Consider the following 21,240-nt stretch of genomic DNA (forward strand, 5'->3'; position numbering starts at 1 on the left):
TGCTGTGTAAAGCCCAGTGAGTTGAGGGGACACAACTTACTATTGCTGTTTGGTTTTTACTTAAAGGTTTTTGGGGGGTGCTATTATTTATTATAACCAATAGGAGCCCCCAAACATGTGCAGACGGCCATGTTTGCTTCCCATCAGAGGACAGGCGCACTATCCTTGTGTAAGTCAGCAACATTGTCACTAGAGACATGGAACCAGCCATCCTCCCACATCTGGTAGAAACTGACTGAACCTCCAGAGTAGGCATTTCTGTAGGTAGCTCGGTAGATGGCTCGGCAGGCCAGATCATAAGCCTGCTCCACTTCTAGGTCATAGGAGTAGCCTCGATTCATGACCCCATAAGCACACATGGAGCCCGAATCCAGTGAGAAGGATGTTCCTGAGATCCAGTTCCCCTCACTGTCTACACTGTAGAGGCCAGGGCCTCCCTTATCCCAGCCACAGATCATGGCGCCCATGGACAGCCCCATGTCTTAGTACTGATACACCATGTTAGCAAGAAATTTGGAGGCTGCTGTGACAGAGATGCATCCCTTATTTCAAAGCTCATAGATTTGACATTGCTGAGCCAACAATCATTCCCAGAAACTGCAATCGACTGCACCCCCAGCCATGGTGCCCAGAAGGTAGGGGTTGATCTCTATCACTTTCTCCACTGTCTGGGAGGCAATGTAAGCACCTGCTGTGACCCAGGAATCAGCTGCAACAATGATTCCACGGTGAAACTTGAAGGCCAGGGTAGTGGTTTCGTGAAGCATTTCAATTCTAGGCTCCTCTGGGACACCCCAGCTGGGCATGGCCAGGCTCGGCCCATCGCCAGGATTCCCCGGACCTACGTCCAGCAGATCTGCATGACCTTTGAGTCCAAAAAACCCCAAGCTGGTTACCAGCATGGGCTGCTGTAACAAGCTGGCCAGCGCCCATCTCTAGTAAGCTACTTAAAGTTTGTTTTTGTTCTTGCTATCACTTTTGATAGGAGTCTCACAATATAACCCAGGCTAGCCTTGATGTAGCCTAGGCTGGCCTTAACTCTTAAACCTGCCTTAAGCTTCAAGTAGAGTATATACCGTCACATCAGCTCTCAGTGCTTTGCTGTTATAACCACAGAAGCACTGCAAAGAAAACATTTTAAAACAGCCTGTCTTCTCGCTAACAAAAAGAAAAAGACTTTGATTCAAAGGAGCTTCCAAGTCCTGAAGAAGCCACACAATAAATGTCTCATGGACGCACTGACATGGCACTTGAGCTATGAACAAACAGCTACAACCAACGGACATTGTGCTACCCCAGGGCCCGGCGTGTGTATACAGACATGTACAGTCAAAGCAGAGTACACCAAGGCAATACCCACAGGATGTCACTTGTACCCAGGGTGGCCTGCATGCTCAGCTCTCGTGGGGGGGGGGGCATTCCTATTACCCCTTCACTGGCCTGTATCATCAGGAAGTCCTCAGATATGGCAGGAAAGGAGAGCTTGTGGATGTCCCCAGGAGACCTAGGACCTATCTCCCTGACCTGTACCATCAGAAGTCAAAATCTGCAATGACCAGGTCTCAGCTGCACCACCCAGCCCTCGCCCTGCACCCCACCCATGAATCAGAGATAGAGCCGCCGGCCTCAGAAGCATCAGCAGCGAAAGTATTGTCCGTGCAGTTCATCAGAATATGACGACCCACAGGGGCTACAGGAATCCTAAGGCTTGTGGGTAGAGGAGTGCAGACCCATCCCTGTAAACTTACACCAGCTCCAGCACTCAAACCAGGACCCCGGTCCAGAGCTGGAGAGGTACATTCAGGTAGGCAATGATCTGTGGTGAGGTTAATTTGCTGATCTTATTACCTAAATCGAAAGCGATTTTGCAGCTGTCAGTAACACGCTCGCAAGATTTCCCTGGTGTGAACCCAGAGGCCCCCCCCTTCCACACAACCTTGGCTGCTGCCGATACGCAGCTAGAGTGCACTGTGAAAGCCCCTGGTTCAGGAAGAGGATGTCTATACAACTCCAGTGCGCGTCGATCGCATCGAGATGAAAGGGCCTGCCCTCCCGGTGTCACTGTGGAACTCACCTGATCCCTTTGTTCTGCGCGATGCTGTGCAGAGATAATCGGGAAACTGCAGAGATGACCTGGGGAAGAGAAGAGAGAGTTCTGTAACATCAGCCCACCAGGAAGTCATCGCAAACGGCACCAAGCGTTCTGCAAGCGTGGAAACTGTTAACTAAGCACACCTCGTAAGAACGGCACAGAGCTTTCCAGGCTCAGCACCTGTGCAGTGTTTACTCCGTGAAATCTGTCATTTGGCCACATTAAAATTTGATGAGAGCTGCCGTGGTAGGGTGCCTTAGGGAGGAATGGGTTTCCATTCATGCGACTGTGCTCCTTCACCAACCCCTGGTCAGCTATGAGCCCCCAAATTGCTTTTTTAGCATGGGGAAGAAATGCTTCACTGGGGTTGCTGTGGGTCTGTCTTAACTGAGGTCACACCTACAAAAGGCTCATCCAGTGCTGCTATTCTGAAGGGCCTATATGACTAATAGCAGCCCATGTCTACAGTAAATACTAACGTATCTTGGAGATGGAGAAATGGAGGCCCAGAGAGGTCCAGCGACTGACCATAACCACACCGCGCCACATAAACACAAGCATCCATGCGTAGTGCTTGCTGCAAGCCCCAGCCCCATGCCTGACATCTCAACAGACACCAGCTCCCAGTCAGGATGCCAAAGGATAAGGAGGTCCAGGTACTGAGCCACGTGGATCACCAGGCTAACAGATTCCTCAAAACCCAAGGCAAGCAGCAACGGGCATTCCTCAGCCCAAGCAACCCAGTCCAGCCCTAATTAGCCAGGAGCTTCCAGACAGGTAGCTCTCCCAACCTCAATGCCTCTGTTAGTCCACAGAGCTTCATCAGGACTCACGGAAAGCAAGCGTGTGCACGGGGAGGTGAGATGGGACACAGTTGGAGACTTCACGGATCAATAGGAAGAAACTAAGGGAAGGGAGAAGGAAATGGCTGGCCCAGGAATAAAGGGTGTGACATAACAAGAGACAGAAGGAGAAGCTGTTTACAGTCTATCAACAGAATGGGCGGGAGCCAAGCATACCTGATAGCAGGCACCAGGCACAACCTGAACCTTGAGACTACCACACGTGTGTCAGCCAAGTTCGTGTGTCCATGCAGGCTCCTATGTGTCTTAGGGGTGTGAATGAGCACAACCGTGTTATGTATATTACTTATATTTATGTATGTGCCTGCATGTGTGTACTAAAAGCTCTCGAGTGTGCTTTAGGTGCATGTTCGTGTGCACATGTGCACCTGGGGCGGAGAAGAGAACCAGGAAAAGGGTCTTGGGAGCCACGGCTCACTCTGCAGACACCAGGCCCTGGCTGTCCTGGGAAACTGAGCTCTGAGGGCGTCACATATGCTACCCCATTGGATTCCTGGCCTCACCATCTCACGCGCACAGTTGGTAAGCAGGCAAAGAGAGACGTGCTCACTTACACAAAGACCCCTGTAGGAACGCACTCCCTGGGGTTCCTTTAGGCTGTTCCACACTCAGCAGCAGTTTTCAAAGGAAAAACACCACAGCAAAGGCCTTTTCTATGCGCAGTGGGTGGTGGACTCCGTCCACAGCTGAGTGTGTGTCTGGGCCTCCTGTCTGTCTATATTTCATGGGCTGACACTCGGGGAAGTTATGATGGGGAATAACTGGGGTCCTCTGTGTTTGCTCAGACAAATCTCAAAAGGCTGATATGCAGCTGGCCCAGTCGTGGCCCCCACCAGCCGGCTCTACAAGGGGCCTTTTACAAATAACAAGCAAAATGGCTTTTGTTATTAGTTTCGGCTTTAAAAGGCTCTAAATATTTAGGGGGAATAAAACTTAAGGCAAAGCCATGCAGTAGTGGCACACACCTTTAATCCCAGCACTAGGGTGGCAGAGGCAGGTGGATCTCTATGAGTTCGAGGCCATTCTGGTCTACAAAGTGAGTTCCAGGACTGACTTCAAAGCTACACAGAGAAACCCGGTCTCAGAAAACAAAAACAAAAACAAACAAACAAACAAACAAAACCCACTTAAGGCAATATTATATTCTAGATGCTGGAAATATAAGCCTTGAAGGATTTGGCTGGCCGATGGCACACTCACTGCCCTTCTCATGCCTTGCTGTGGGACAATTGTCTTGTACCCTGTAAAGATTTGTTACTTGTATTTTAATAAAACGCTGATTGGCCAGTAGCAGGAAGTATAGGCAGGGTGACCAGAACAGGACTGGCAAGAGGAAAGGCTGAGTCTGCAGTCGTAACCCAGATGCAGAGGAAGCAAGATGAGAATGCCTCACTGAAAAAGGTACCAAGCCACATGGCTAACATAGACAAGAATAATGGGCTAATTTAAGATGTAAGAATTAATTAATAAGAAGCCTGAGCTAATAGGCCAACCAGTTTATGATTAATGTAGACCTCTGTGTGTTTCTTTGGGACTGAATGGCTGCAGGCCCAGGCGGGACAGAAACTTTCTGTCAACAATGCCTTCTGAGGCAGGTATTGCTAATCAATTGACATACACTTTTCTACAAATCAACAGAGGCAAAGAAAGTTTGGCAGAGTCCTAAGATAGCACCAGCCATCAGTCAGCCACAGTACAGAAAACCACACCTGTTTGCCAGCCCAGACTCAACGGCCAAGGCCTCATTACCACAAGTGGAGACCATGACCGCCTACAGGTAGACAGACATAGGTCTTCCATATCCATGTGTCTGTGGTCCCAGGGGCCACATCCATATGTCTGTGGTGCCAGAAGACAGTATTGTTCCTGCAGCTGCTCTAAGCCTGGCACTTGGTACACATATCTTACTGTACGACCAAAGTCACCCTAGCAGTTTGGAGAGGACTTGAAGACACGGCAGGAGGCAAGGCAGACAGCTCCTTCCATGGCGTAAACATGACCAACTATGTTGGGGTGCCCTTCCCTCCATCCTAATGTGCTATGTGCCTTCCATGTGGCATCTGTGTAGGGAAGAGAAACTGACTCGTGACCCCAAGCAGGGTCCTCAGAGACATATACAGGACCCCAAGAGAACTGTGGTTACATGGGGCTGGGGGATCCATGTGGAGCCTGATGAAGTATAAGAGCAGAGCCAGCTCTTGCCACACAGGAAAAACATCCAATACCTCCCACCCCCACCGTGCTACTCCATGTAGCTTCCCGCTCTCAGATTAGACAGCCAGGTGTCCCCAGGGCTAACACTCTCGGCTGACCATCAAAAGCCTCCCTGCCAGGGCCCCTGGGGACTTCTGAGCATGAAAATGTCAAATGATGACATTTTCCCAACTTTCATTTCCGCTTCCCAGCTGCGTCCCTGATAACAAACGGAGACACCCCCGCTCCTCTCTGCTCTCCATCCTCGGGGGCTTTCACTCACCCACCTTAGAACTCAAGCCTGGCTAGTGGTATGCGCTGGGGGCATACAGGGAGCAGGAAGGAGAGGTCAAGTCCCGTGAGAACAGCCATGCTACAGAAACAACTGCACTGCTAGCTCCCAGACACTGGACTCACTGAGCTGTTCATTGATACCCAAGCACGCACAGTGGGCACTAAAGGAAGGAGTGAGCAGTCTAGAGGATGCAGTGGCAGGCAGGGTCTGGATCATAGATGCAAATCTTGGCTCCACCCCACACACAGGTGCTCTAAGTCCAAATGTTCAGATACTAGCAGCCTGCCAGCCCACACACACAACAGAAGGCAGACCCCACCCCACCCACACTGCCCCACTGTGTCTGGGGTTCAAGAATCTACATTTATAGCTGAGGTTCTATGTGGCTGGAATGTGTGCCTGTCTCTAGAGAACAGGTGGCACTGATCCCACTACAAACTGGGTCAAAGTCAGAGAAAGGGCCAGAACACACATCCAGACTGTCCACCTCTGGGGTGCCTTGTGGGGACAGAGGACCCAAAAGAATGCCCACAGGAGATCAGTACCTTCCAGCTGGACAACAAAACAGAATGAGCAGGAAGGACCTGTGGAACAGAGAGGGGCTCTTGAGGCAGACCTGGATCAACAGGAGAGCTATCTCCAGAGGAGGCCTTCACAAGCCTGCTTTTCCCCACTACCAAGCAATAAACGACATCTGTCCTGTGAGCCCTGAGCAACCTAAGCACCAGCAATCAGATTTGGAGTTTTAGGCTTACAATCTTGCCCAAGCCAAAGTACCAGGCAGGCAGCAGGCAACTGAGTCCCTCAATGACAAAATTACCCTTCATCCAGAAGTGAAAGAACTGCCCCTACTCCAGCCATAGGAAGCAGGCCCTGCCCCTGTTGCCAGTCTGGGCATTCTGGTCCTGGCAGGTGCAGGATCCTGCCAAAGGACTTTGGCCACAGCACATTAGACACAGCAGAGATGCAGTGTGCTCACTCTGAAGCCGGAGCCCTTCTTTTCTCAGCACACAACTCATGGCCAATGCCCGAGAGGATCCTGGGGGCTATGAAGCTCTGAACACCAGCCCCAAATCTGTGAGGAAGTGCTCTGAGAACATTCTAGAAAGGTAGACGTCACTTCCCAGTACCTTCCCAAAAGGTCAACATACCCCAAAAAGGGTTAGTATGAGACACAGTTGCTTGGACAGCTGGAGCAATGCAGAGAGGGTGGAGCAGGGTAGTCGGTGGGAAGCCTGACCCGAATCCTAGTTCCAAAGGGGCTATAAAACTTAGGGCTTTTCTCTAAAGATGAATGTGTTTCTCCCTTGTTTGTGCAGTGATCTGGGCCCATAAGAGTCCCCTGCAGCAGTTCCTAAGTGTCGGGAAATTTGGCAGCAACCTAATTACACAACCCGAAGACTCCAGGGAAATAGAGCAGACTGCATTCACAGCCAGGGATTCCTAGCCCCTCAGGAAATAATACTGCAAGGGGGACCGCTCGAGCAGAACGTGCTTGGAAATACACACTGCAGTAAAAGTAACAGTTTCCAAAATACCCTGCACACAGGACGAGGTAGACAAGTCGGTCTGAAGAAATATCTCAGCAGCCAAGAGCACTGCTGCTCTTCCCAATGATAAATAAGGTTTAGTTCCCAGCACCCACATAACAGCTTACAACTGTCTGTAACTCCAGTCCCAGGGGATACAACATGCTGTCCTGGTGACCATGGGTACTGTGTTAACATGGTTAACAGATACACATGCAGGCAAAACACTCATACACACACACACACACACACACACACACACACACACACACATAAAGTAAGATGCATGCTCATTGAAAGAGCTAATGGACACCTCACAACATACCAGCAGCCACTACCACTGGAGAGAGGAGTCCTGTCTGTCCTCGATTGACTCTGCCAGCATCCACCCACACCCCACATACCACACCTTATAGATGGAAGCGCTACACAAGCTTCCCCTGAGTGAGTGGGTGGGTGGACGGATGGACAGCTGGATGGGTGGACAGATGGATGGGTGGGTGGGTGGATGGATGAGTGGGTGGGTGAACAGACGGATGGACGGACAGGTGGGTGGGTGGGTGGATGGAGAGACAATGGGTAGTGGACAGACATGCACAGATGGTGGATGGATGAGTGGACAGAAGGATGGACGGCGGGTAAATGGATAGATGCATATGTGGATGAATAAATGGATAGGAGTTCGTTACATGGATGATGGGTGGGCAGATGGACTGACAGACAAATGACTAGGCAAGTGGGTAGATGGATGGGTGATTAGATGGATGAATGGGGAGATGAGTGAGCAGTGGGTAGATTGCATGGATGATGGATGGGCAGGTAGTAGATGGATGGATGATTGACGGACGGACAGATGGGTAAATGGATGATGGAGGAGGTGGACCGGATTAGCAAAGAGTTCCACTGTCTCAGCTGGTCCTCTGTTGCTGTGATAAAATGCCCTGGTAAAAGCAACTTAAGGGAGAAAGGGGTTATTTTGGCTCACAGTTCAAGTCCATAGCGTCGGAGAAGCCAAGGCAGCGGGTTCTTGAAGCAGCCGGTCATATTGCACCCACAATCAGGAAGCAGAGCACGAGTGCCAGCGCTCAGTCACTTTCTCTCCTCCCAGAGATGTTTGAACCCACATTAAATAGGTCATACCTCATCAGCTAACTTAATCAAGGCAGTTCCTCATATGCATGCCCAGGGGCTACTTAACTCCCCTCACAAGTGTGCCTGCAGGCTATGTCCTTGGTGAGTCCAGATCCTATCAAGTTGGCAATTAACACTAAGCATCGCATCTACTAAAAATGACCAAGTCCACTCACTACATGCTGAGCAGTAGGACTGGCGCACTGTATTTAGATAATGAGAACTAGAGAGAACAAGGACATTGCCCCAGGTCGATCTGGACCGCATGTGCAGTCCTACCCTGTGTGTAACCTGCTGCTGGTAACAAAAGCCCTTCCTTGTCCCAGTTGGACACTCCCCACCTTGCCTGTGGTTACTGAGGCCTACCCAGCAGACAGAAGTAGACATAAGAGATTTACCTGCAGGCTACCTTGTAACACCTCCTCGTGCCCAGGGTGACCTCAAAAAAGTTGAAAGTAGCAGAGTCACCATTCACCATTGGCCTGGATTCCTGCAGGTCCCCATGTGGAGTAGTCACATCCCCTCTGTCAGGTTCTGCCCACCCACAGTCCTCTGCAATGTCCAGCTATCTCCTACGGAAGCTGCCACAGTCCAGAACTACCTGTCACAGCAGCCAGGGCTGACACATTCACACAGCGTCTCCATCTTCCACTATATCTTCAACTGTGAATCTACACTAGCCACTCCTGCAGCCAGCACAGAAAGCATGATCCATCCAACCAGGCAGAAGCAGTTAGAACAGCACCGCGCTGCCCTCAGAAGGACACACGAGCCGGCCAAGGTCTCTGGCTCCTCTGAGCCCAGGCTGGAGACAGTGTACAAGGGCTGGGGAATGTGCCATCTGCCAGCCCTGCTTGCTCAGAGAGGCTATATGATCAGAAGAGTTTCCAACTCTCTGCTGTCATTAAGGATCAATAAGTAGGGACCACTCAGACCGAAGCTGAGCGGCAAACTCCTTATCAGTCGCTACCACTCATCTGAATGCACACGTGGGGAGAGTCAAATGGCATGATTATGAAACTCATTTGAATATGTTGCCCCGGAAACTCACCTATCTGCTGTGGAAATCTGCAGCCCATACTGCTGCATATTCACGGGCAAATCACTATAAATTGCTTTCCGAGCCCAGTCTGCATACCCATCCCATTTCCCCCTTTTCCTAAATACCAAAAGCAAGGTCAGGAAAAACTTGGCGGTGCCGTCTTTGGAATGACAATCGGCCAGCGAGAAGTGATTAATTATGAAACGTGTATAATCAGAGCTTTGCAGTCAAGCTCCCATCAGAATGAAGTTGGAAAAACAAAAGCAAACAGAGACACGGCCATTTCTCATCCGCAGCATTTCGCTGTGGGATGTCATGATGCCCAACACTGGTGTGTTTCTTCAGGGGAGGCAGCAGCTTGGGGAAGACAGGGTGAGCAAGTCGATGGTCCTCATAGCAGCTGAGCGGTACAATGAAAAAATGTCACTAATTCAAGATAAGGAGGGGTGGCAACTTTAGAATGGAGTATATTAAAGGAATACCTGGCCCTCCTCAGAGGAGCCGGGCAGATGGATGGACAGATGGATGGAAGGAAGGAAGGATGGATAGATGGAAGGAAGGAAGGAAGGAAGGAAGGAAGGAAGGAAGGAAGGAAGGAAGGATAGATGGAAGGATAGATGGAAGGAAGGATAGATGAAGGAAGGAAGGAAGGAAGGAAGGAAGGAAGGAAGGAAGGAAGGAAGGAAGGAAGGAAGGAAAAGGAAAGGGGACTCATGAATCCTTCTGCCAGGCCCTCCCAATAAAGGAAGAGAAGATAAAACTTGAATGCAGCTTCGGCCTACAAGCCCAAGTTGGCTAACTCATCCTTGATGATTTCCTTCTGCACACACACACACACACACACACACACACACAATGCCTATTTTGTCATTTTTTGCCCTATTTTGCACTGAGAAAAGCAGGAACCAGAGAAATGATGGGACTTTACCTTGTGGCTATGGAAGCCTGAGCATGGTTGTGGCTCAAAGCCCACGTCCTAAGCATGCAGGAGCCTGAGGGCAGATGCAGATATTCACTGGGAAGTGGAGAAGGGCCCTAACCTGGACACTCAGATGGCTGCAGTGTTGGAGGAGGCATTATCCCCTTCCAGTATCTGTTCCGCCCCTAATTAGGAAAGAAAAGCTGCAGCTCCAGCGTGGAAGGTCTTCTCGATCACATCTTGCACTTGGTACAGAAAGCCCAAAGGCAGGGAGGAGCCACTCACAGAGGTGGTTGAGCGGAAGAACAAAGGGACGTTAGCTGTGACGGTGACGCCACCCACAATTGTGGGATTTGGGTGGTGAGCTCATCAAGCATGGCTTAGGCCTCATACCCAGCAAAGCCCTGGCAAGGGGCAGGAGGCTGGGGCTGAAGAACATCAACCTCTGGCTTCTACCCTGTGTTCTCAGCTACTGCAGAACAGCTTCCTCGCGGCTCCACGGCTGCACTGGGTGGGAGCACAGAGTATAACTTTCCCTCCTCTCTGATAGGGATGAAGTGACCACAATCCTCACCTTCCCTGTCCCTCTGCCATCAGCCAAGAAGGACATAATGTGAGAGGTATCTGTCCTCAGATGGATGGGGACAGGAGCCTAGAAACAAGTCTGACTAGGAGACCTCAGATACAATCACAGCATTCATCTTAGGAACCAGGACTTGGCGGGAGTGGGGGAGACTTATCTGCCCTCCTGGATGATAGAAAGAAGCTGGGCACTGACTAGGCACATACCCCTATCTGGGCAACTACTCCCAATGGAGAGATTCCAAAGGCCTCTGTTAGAGAGAGACAGTGGCTCAGATGGAAGCACATGAAAGATGCATAATCACATTAATACTCATTAAGTGCCTACTAATTGTCAAGCATATTATAGAAATTATTTTAATTAATTTCAGATTGTGACTAAAACTGGCTCAGAAATATAAACCAGGAGAAATGTAAGACCTGAGCTCAGGGCCTGCCATTGAATGCCTACACCACATCCCACTGAATATGTCCCTATCTGTTACACCAGAGATGACAGATCATGACACACACATTGTGTTACCCCCTGGCTATGCCCAGGCAGGCATCACTAATCAATCCTGGTACTCATCCCTACTAAATCTGGGGAAGCCTACACAATACAACCTTTGTACAGTACTCCCAGCAGCCTTTGCTATCAGATGTGTAGTATACAATAAAGAAACTGCCTACTTGGGGAACTCCTGGACAGAACAGCCACAGGGTTCCCCTGAGCACTGATCAGATTCACAAAGCCCTTTTGAGTCAAGGATCTGAGACATCACCAGACAGGGCTGGGTTGTAGCTATCCCAACCAGAACACTGCAGCAAAATCCTCAGAGGAGGGAGCTTGGCCATCATTTGGTCCACACCCTTCAGTTAACCTAAAACCAACGCGGGAGATGACAACAACCAAGATGCCACCCAGCAATTTCCAGGCAGAACTCAGTCTAGGATAGAGGTTCCGCCTGCTGCCCGAGGCTCCTGCCAACTCCTTTATTCTCTCAAACCCCAACGCAGCAGTTCTGCTGTGTTCCCATTTACAAAGGAGGTGCTGAGGCCCAAGGGATCCTGCTGAGAAGCCTGCATAGCTCTCTGGCAACAGGATTCCACTCTTCAACCCTTTTTGTCCAGAAGGGTCAGTTGTCCATCTGAATGTGAGGATGGTGACAGTGGCTGACGGACAGGTGCAGTCTCCAAAAGCATAGCATGGTCACCAAGCCAGGATCTGCAGCTCCATGGAAAGCCCACCCAACCTCTAGCTGCTGGGCTGTGGTCAGCACACTCACTATCTATGAATGCTAGAGCACTCATCCCCACCCAGACACGTCCTACCTGCATCTCAGAGGTACCCTGCAGTGGTCACCATGATGCAGTACCCTCTGTCCAACTGTAGGAGGGAACACAGACAGGTACAATCAAACTGGACATCACCCAAGTTCTGGTTGTAGATAGCCCATTACATCCTTCTCACAATATGACCCAAGACAGACAGATGTGAGATTCCACATGTGATGTTTTTTTTTTTTTTTGGTTTTTCGAGACAGGGTTTCTCTGTGGCTTTGGAGCCTGTCCTGGAACTAGCTCTTGTAGACCAGGCTGGTCTTGAACTCACAGAGATCCGCCTGCCTCTGCCTCCCGAGTGCTGGGATTAAAGGCGTGCGCCACCACCGCCCGGCTCCACATGTGATGTTAAGTTGGGAGCATAACCCCAGTCCCTGGCATACATCCCAGCACCCCCTAGCCTGAGAGTTGCTTTGGTCTGGACTCCAAATCCCAGCATGCCAGGTCCTGACCCCTCCCCCAGTCAGGACCACTCCCACAGGGTATTTAAGTGAGCGTCCAGAGGAAGAACACATGGTCCTGGGTTTTGCATGTGCTCCCTGATTTTCTGTCTCCCCTGCCATGCTCTCAACCATCCAAGAGTGCTGCATTTAATAAAACATGGGCATTTTAATTTGACCTGATTGGATTTCTTTGTGCAGGCAAAGCAGCTTGTCTTAGGATTTTTCCTAACATATGGAGGTTCATCCAAAAGTATGAGATCCTGCTTGGAGGGACAAGGTTCATAAAGGAAGCTAGTAGCCTGGTCTCTCAGCAGACATGGATCCCAGGAACAGCCCTGGGCTTGGCAGGGGCCATGGTCCTTATATGACAAACCCCCTGCCACCTGAGCTTGGTATGGGGTCTTGCCCTCTCTAGTAGATCCCTAAATCAGATGCTTTTTCCCCAAGCTCATTCCCTCCTCCTTATGGTCCAGGTCCCCTCCTCCATTTCCCAGAAGAGGGGACTAAGGTCAAGGGTGGATGCTTCTGCTAGTGACAAACCTACAAGAGGCAGCTTCAGGATGGGACTCTGGGCCAGTGCCCGGCTCCACACTCTCGCTACAGCACCTTCTGTTTTCAATAAAAGCCACTATTTTCCAACCAGCGGCTGGAAGGCAGGGTGAGGATGGCAGTTATGCCTGGGGCTTACAGAACAAGAGCACCTCACAGCTTGGCCACCACTGCCTGTCCAAGAGCTCCCACAGGCATGAGGGCTCAAATGCTTATATTCACACACACACACACACACACACACACGCTCACACACATACACACATGTACCTGCATGCTCGCACAGGCTCATGCAGACACACAGGCCAGGATATCCACACATATCCACAATCAGAAATTTGAGCTCACACCCTATACACACCAAGACACTAGCATACAGGCAAGCACACGTAAACACACTAATTCACTTCCACAATCACTTACATGATGGATGAGTTACTTGTGCTGTCGCCATGACAAAATAAATGGCAAGGGTGACTTTAGGAAGAAAAGGTTTTTTTTTTTTTTTTTTTTTTTGCTCGTGGTTTTAGGATACAATCTGTCGTGGCGGCAGGAAGTCACAGTGGGAGAAACTGGGGGCTGCTGATGTCACCGGGTCTGCAGTCAGGAGGCAGGGTGGGATGACTGCTGGTATTTATTCAGCTCGCTTTCTCCATCTTTGTCACCCAGGACTGCAGTCCGGGGAGGGGCAGCCCGGCCTCCACTCACATTCAGGGCATCATCTCACCTCCATTAACCTAGTCTAGAGGGTCATCTCCTGGGTGATTTCAGGCACCATCAATTTGTGAATTAGTATTAACAATCACACATACAGGTAGCAGTGGTGATGCACACCTTTAGTCCCAGAGTTCAGGAGGCAGAAAGAAGCAGGCAGATCTCTGTGAGTTCAGACCAGCCTGGCCTATAAAGAGAGTTCAGGGAAAGCCAAGGCTATTACACAGAAAAACCCTGTCTCATTTGGCACAAACACACACACACACACACACACACACACACACACACACACACACACACGAATTTACATACACATACACAGCAGCAATGCCAAACAAGTCTCTGGGGAAGCCCCATGCCACTGAGAAGTCGGGATCTGGGCTGGAAGACGAACAGGACAGTAGGACAATGGGTGGCACAAGGCAAACCAACAAGGATAGAGACGGCATAGGGCAGTGTTCTTGACCATAAGCTGCTGGATCTGGTCCATGGAGGGGCACTGATGAGAGTCCACACCACCCTGTGCGAGGAGTGACAGCTGACACTCACTGTGGGCTTGCCACTCGTCTGCAGGGGAGATGACTGTCACACTGACACTCCAATCCCTGGCACCAAAGGCCCAAGGCCACACTAGAGAGACCAAAGCTAGGAAGCTTCTAAGGAGCCCAGACAGGCCTGTTCTAGACCCAGTCCCTGTTCTGGAGTCTCTGACACTTCCCAAGAGTGGAGAAATGAAACCAGCCGCTGACCCTGCCTCAAAATCCTCAAGACCCTCGCGAAGAGAAGCAGGTCAGAAGGAATCTGAGCTGCACCTGCCCCACCGGGCTACGTGAGCAGGACAATGTGTCCCCTCCACAGGCCTCAGTGAACCCAAGCAAGGCCACAATACTCAATGAGAAGGTTTACTCTAAAGACACTAACAGCAGCTCAGGGAAACCTCACTGCCCCAGGCCATATGACCACACCCCACATATGTGTGGGGACACAGAAGGGATAACAGGGTCCTAAAGTCCACAAGAGAAGCCCAAGCACCAGGCATGCTCAGCTCATCTCTGTCATGCCTGTACTGACCCCCATGTCCAAGCCGGAAGAAGCTTTTAGAGAAGCCCTCCCAGAGCCCTTACTCTACAGAGGGAAGATGTTCAGAAGTGCCTGTGTCCCGTCTGAGGCTCACAGCTGTGGGCAGAGCAGGTCCAGCAAGAGCGATGGTGGGAAGGTGGAGGGTTCTATAGGTTCTATCTACTGCAGGGTTACTGCGCCCTTCCTCAAGTGAGGGAGCCGAGGGTCCGAGTGGTCACCTGAACACACTGTCTATATGCTCTGATGCTGTATGAAAGCAAACACCACTCTGTCGCTCCACAGCTGTGCCCACAGCATCTCCAGGAAGCGTACGCTTCACCCCAGCTTCTCGCTCATCGAACGCCCAGCTTGCTTCACGGTGAGAGATGATGGAGCCATTACCTGGAGGGGCTTAATGTGGCCCGATGACTAATGGACGGGAAGACAATGCCTACACTCTCGCTACCACAGTGACTCTCGGGACACGTGTGCATGCCTCTGGAGTGACAGCTGAGTGTCCTGCTCTCCGTGGGAGCTGCTCTTTTCCTGCCGCCGTGACAGAATACCCGACAAAGAAGAGAATTCAGGAAGGGAAGTGTTGGCTACATCCCATGAGGGGAAGACATGGCGGGAGCTTGAAGCAGCTGCTCATACTGTGTCGGCAGCAGGGAAGCTGGTGCTGAGCTTGATTTTTATCCAGCCCAGCCTCCCAGTGGGATGCTACCACCCTTGTCCATGGGGGAATCTTTCCTGCTCAATTCAACCTTTCTAGAAAGACCCTCACAGACACACTCAGAGGTGTGGCTTCCATGGCGATTCTAAATCCACTCAAGCCACCATGAGGGTTAACCCACACCCTCATCAATTCCACACCCTCACTATGCCACCCTGTAGGGATGCCTGGGGAAACAGCTGGCCCTGGTACCCCAAGAAACTTCTCATCTGATATCAACTGGCCAACGAGGTTGAGCCACCCTTTGCTCAGCAGGGGAGGGGCTCTCTGGCCCTCTCAGGTTCACCGGGTGCATCTTAGAGATGCTGAAGTGACACAGGGGGCACCTTTGCTGACACCCTCGGCAAGAAAGTGGGCCTTCCGCCCAATATGACTGAGTTCCTTATAAGAAGGGGAAGCGCTGGTGAGATGACATCGTGACTGAGAGCACTGGCTGCTCTTCCAGAGGACTTGGGTTCAGTCCCCAGCACCCACATGATGGTTCACAACCATCTGTAACTGCAGTTCCAGGATTCAACATCCTCTTCTGGCATCCATAGGCGCTGGACACACATGCGGTACACAGACATACATGCAGGCAAAAACTCATATAGAACTTTTAAGTTTTTACTTATTTTGTATGTATGGGTATTTTGCCTCCAAGCATGTCTATGTGCCACAGGCGTGCTGTGCCTGCCGAAGCATGTGTACCTTCCATCCCAACACCCAGGAGGCAAAGGCAGAGGCAGAGGCAGGCAGATCTCTTGAGTTCAAGGCCAGCCCCGTCTACAAAGTCAGCTCCAGGACAGCTAGAGCTACGCAGAGAAATTGTCTTGAAAAAAAAGGAGGGATGGAGGGAGGAAAGAAGGGGGGGAAAGAGGGAGAGAGGGAGGAAGGGAGGGAGAGAGGGAGGGAGAAAGAAAAGAAAGAGAGGAAGGAAGGAAGGAAGGAAGGAAGGAAGGAAGGAAGGAAGGAAGGAAGGAAGGAAGAAAGAAAGGAAGGAAGGAAGAAAGAAAGAGAGAGAGAAATCTATAGAGACTAGAAGACAGAAGAAGGCATCGGATCCCTTGAAACTGGAGTTACAGACTGTTGTGAGCAGTCAAGTGAGTGCTGGGGATTGAACTCCAGTCCTCTGGAGCAGTCAGTGCTCTCAATCACTGAGCCATTTCCCTACCGCCCATATATAATCATTTATTTTCAGAAGGAACTGAAGGAGAAGACAGTCATAAGGAGGTAAAGACCAAGGCTGCTCTGGCAGAACCTCTGCAACTGGAAGGTCCCTCCTCTGCTTCAGGAGGGGTAGAGCCCTCCACACCCCGATTTTAGAAGTCTTGACAAAATAAATTCTTTTTCCCCTCCTTTTTCTTTCCGGCAGTGCAGGGTGGGGATGGACCCATGCTTGTGCATGCTAGGCATCATGTGCCACTGAGCTACACCCTGGCCTGGGTTCTTGTTTTTCACGGCACTGACTGCAGAAGTTTGTTTCGGCCTCCAGAGCCCATCAGCTTAAAGGTGAGGGCCACCAAGGCTGAGGCTCACCCTCTAGGTCAGACAAACAGCCTACTCTGTCCAGGACACTGTACTGGGCACCCAGGGGCCTAAGCTCCCACAGCAGAGGGCAGACAGCCATCAGGACAGGACGCCAGAAAGGCCCCAAAGTTGACTGAACAAATAAGGCAGAGTTCATCTGCCCAGAACATGGCTCCCAGCTCCCGGCTCCCTCTGTCAGGCATCTGAGGATGACTTCCCACGCCCCACTCCAGTACCAGACTCCGCTATCACTCCGTGAGGGGTCCTTCCCCTCCTGCCCATCTGCACTCCTGACACAGATGGGTGCCATCATCTGCTCATCTAACACCCCCTGAGGGCTTAGAGGGAGCCCCGATGATTGATAAATGTCACTCCGCATAAAGCCAATAGCCAGCAAGCTCCACGGAGGAACGATACCGAGTCTACAGAGATGGCCTGTGGGCAACAGTGGGAAGACACAGTTGAGCTAGCTGCAAGACACAGAGTCAGCTGCTGACTGGCTGTGAGGGAGATTAAAAACTGGCAGGAATATACTGCGTAACAGGAGCAACGCTTACCGGCCCAGTGGATGGGCAGGAGCAAGCAGAGCTCAGCAGAGGGGTTCCCAAGGGGACATGCAGCATCCTTGGGCGATGAGCTCCCATCTCCGGGGACTTGCAATTAGCTGGGGCTGGCATTATACTCCCATCTAACCAGAAGACCCCAGACTAGTTCCACTCTGACCTTTAAGCACGCCCCAAGCCCTTGCCTGAGGCTCACAGGCAACTGACAACTGACTTTAGTGACTCTTGGGGTCAAAGAGAGAATTCAAAATGAACAGTGAGATTTCAGAACACCAGCTCTAAAGTCAGCTGAGACAATCAGCCACACACACTCTGGGTCAGGCATGGGCACACATAGTCAACAAAGCCACCCACATGGGGATCAGGGTTCCTCAATCAACCATTGATTATGTGTAACCTGTATACATGCCCTCCCTCCAGGCAGGACACAAGACACCAAGTCCAGTTCAGAGGCCACCCAGCAAAGAAGCACTTCCTCTGGTACATGAGTTCTCTGTCCTCAGCCCTTGGGCCCACATACTCTGTCCAGTGACTAGAGGTCACCATTTCCCAGAAAGTCAACAGATGCTGGGCAAGGAGCCCTGTCTCTGTACAGAACCCAGTGTTTCCCTCCAAGGTTCATCAAGCTACCCACTTGATATGAACTTCCACAGGAAGAACTTGTGGGCTTAAAGTGGACCCTTTGGAGTTGTGGGTATAGAGGGATCAGTGTGGTGTCTCTTAGACACTCCTGGTTGGTTCACAAGAAGATGTGGGTGTAAGCATGGGGTCAGCCTGGTATCGCTAGTGGGTTGGCTTGCCCATCACACCTGTGTCTATGGGCATTGCAGTTTGCCCTACTAACTACTCTCCACCGCTATACCTCTGTCAGAAGTCACTAGTCACTAAGACTGGAGACGCAGCCTTGTGGTAGAGCACTTGGCTAGCACACAGAAGACCTAGTGGCTCAATCTCCAAAAATCAATGGGAAAAAAGGGTTGCTTTTAAAAAAACATCTATAGAGGCCAGGTGATGGCGCACACACCTTTCATCCTAACACTCTGGAGGCAGAGGCAGGCAGATCTCTGAGTTCGAGGCCAGCCTGGTCTATAGAGTGAGTTCCAGGACAGCTAGAACTACACAGAGAAACTGTCTTGAGGGGGGGATCTATAGAGACTGGAAAGATAGCTCAGCGGTTGATAGCACTTGCTGCTCTTTGAGAGGACCGAGGTCCAAATCCCAGAATTCACATGGTTGCCCACAACCCACTATAACTTGAGTTTTGTTCCCAGCATCCATGTTGGGCTGGTCACAATTGCCTGCAACTCTAGCACCAGGGACTCCAGTGCCCTCTTCTGAACTCTTGAGGTGCAAACACATATACACAAATAGGTGAATGTTTTAAAGTTTTTTTTTTAATTAACAAAATCACCTGTAGCTTTCTACCTAAAGCATTAAAGATAGTCTGCCTATTCTCTCAGCTCCACAAAAGCCCTAGGCCTCAGCCGGTATAGCGGTGGAGAGTAGTTAGTAGGGCAAACTGCAATGCCCATAGACACAGGTGTGATGGGCAAGCCAACCCACTAGCGATACCAGGCTGACCCCATGCTTACACCCACATCTTCTTGTGAACCAACCAGGAGTGTCTAAGAGACACCACACTGATCCCCCTATACCCACAACTCCAAAGGGTCCACTTTAAGCCCACAAGTTCTTCCTGTGACCACTGGGATGATGGCTTCTGAAGGCCCTGAGCCTTTCCGTAGGTTTGTCTCCCGAGCACCACAAGGTAAAGTCTACAGCATCAAATACTGCTACTGGCTTCTGAACCAGTCCCTTCCAATGCTAACTCCAGCAGGCCATGAGGTTCTCCCAACCATGAGCTTGTTCTGCTCAGGGCACTGCAGTCTCCACAGCTTTCTGCATGGCTGTGTCCGGTTGGAATTGGGCACTGTCAGCCCACTCCCACCTGCCACTTCAGGATCTGGGTGTTTTGGCATCCCTGTCACCCCGATGAGCAGTCCAGCACAGGCAGGTATATTTCCTAGAGCCCACGAAACTCCAGAAAAGTAGGAGGTCCAGGGACCACTCTGTCCTATGGCTACCACGAGCTGCACTGATGTGGCTAATAGCTTGTCACAAGGCTCAGACAAATGCCACACACTGTGTCCACGATCCAAGAAGCAGACAAGGCCCCTGAGTAGCCCTCCTCCTGAGGAAAAGCCCCAAACGTCACAGCAGTGTCCTTCCTTGAGCTGCTCCCAGCAGCTATGTGAGACTCTACAATGAGCTGTCCTGGTTTTAGGTCCCAGTCAGTGGTCATCTACGCCCAAGAAAGAGGCAGGTACATCTCTCCAGCATCAAAGGCAGATACAGCCCAAGAATCCTTCACAGACTGGTCACAGAGCGCATGCCTTACTCCATAGGCAGAAAGAACAAGGGACGACTCATCTGCCCTCCACGGGGCGGCTGTCCCTGACTGCTGAATTCACTGTGGAAAATTCAGACCCATCCTTGAGGATTCCACCTGGAGGCTGGAAGGTTACAAATTGTCCCTCATTTATAATCTTGGTCAAGGAAAGCTGGTAACATGGCCCATCTTCACCCACAAGAAAAGGATGCGAGACCACTGAGTCTGAGCACTAGCTAGGAGCCTAGACCCTTGGTTTGTGTAAGAGCCAGTGAGAATGAGGAATGGAGCTAGAGAGGAGGCAGGTCGCCTGGGCCCTGAAGCCAGGGACGCTCTACAGGCAGCTTTGATCCCAAACTGGTCCTAATACTGGGCAGGATAGCGAGAGGCTGGGCCTCATCCAATAGCCTGCCCACCCCATCCTAGAGGCATCTGAAGAACCATAGAATCTCTTTTGTGAGACTAGCAAACACTACAGTCAGGATGGCTAAAGGTGACCCCAAGAAACCAAAGGTCAAGACGTCTGCTTATGCCTTCTTCGTGCAGACCTGCTGGGAAGAACATAAGAAGAAAAACCCCGGGGTCCCAGTCAACTTTGTGGAGTTTTCCAGGAAGTGCTCTGGGAGGTGGAAGACAATGTCCCGCAAGGAGAAATCAAAGTTTGATAAAATGGCAAAGGTAGATATAGTATGCTACGATCAGGAAATGAAAGATTATGGACCAGCTAAAGGAGGCAAGAAGAAGGACCCTAATGCCCCCAAAAGACCACCGTCTGGATTTTTCTTATTCTGCTCTGAATTCCGCACCAAGATCAAATCTACAAATCCTGGAATCTCCATTGGAGATGTGGCAAGAAAGCTGGGAGAGATGAGGAACAACTTGAGTGACGTGAAAAGCAGCCTTGCGTTACCAATGCCGCAAAGCTGAGGGAGAAGGAGGAGAAGGGAGCTGCTGAGTGTCCGTCTAAAGGGAAGTTCGACGGCGCCAAGGGGCCTGCTAAAGTTGCCCGGAAAGAGGTGGAAGAGGAAGAGGAGGAGGAAGAGGAAGAGGAAGAAGAGCAGGAGAAAGAGGAAGAAGATGAATAAAACTCTGTCTCCTTGTGAATACCTTAGAGTAGGAAAGCGCCGTGATTGACACATCGCTTATTTGAGCCGTGTCTATTTGCCCTTGTTAGATTTAATTATAAAATTTGATCATGATGATATTGTAGCTTCTCAAAGTGTCAGTGGTTTACATGAAGTGGTCGTGGGTGTCCAGAGCGCCCTGAAACTGTATCAAAATTGTACAGAGCTCCAAACATTTTTCAAAATGG

General features: G+C 50.7%; 2 protein-coding genes and 1 pseudogene across 4 annotated transcripts in view; 1 reads left to right on the forward strand and 2 right to left on the reverse strand.

Moving 5' to 3' along the window:
* Vav2 (vav guanine nucleotide exchange factor 2) overlaps positions 1-21,240 on the reverse strand; it is a 177,924-nt gene that overhangs the window by 79,439 nt on the left and 77,245 nt on the right. For all 3 annotated transcript variants that reach the window (XM_038336282.1, XM_038336280.1, XM_038336281.2), the window contains exon 3: positions 2,075-2,133. In XM_038336282.1, the coding sequence (XP_038192210.1) occupies positions 2,075-2,133 (59 nt within the window). The remainder of the gene's footprint in view (positions 1-2,074; positions 2,134-21,240) is intronic.
* On the reverse strand, positions 144-1,533 carry LOC119818744 (annotated as a pseudogene).
* Positions 20,412-21,013, forward strand: LOC119818635 (high mobility group protein B3-like). The gene is given in 2 exon segments (XM_038336289.1): positions 20,412-20,814; positions 20,817-21,013. Coding segments are annotated over 2 exon segments (600 nt in total).

This window comes from Arvicola amphibius, chromosome 7 (assembly GCF_903992535.2).
Source record: "Arvicola amphibius chromosome 7, mArvAmp1.2, whole genome shotgun sequence".
Classification (NCBI taxonomy): domain Eukaryota; kingdom Metazoa; phylum Chordata; class Mammalia; order Rodentia; family Cricetidae; genus Arvicola; species Arvicola amphibius.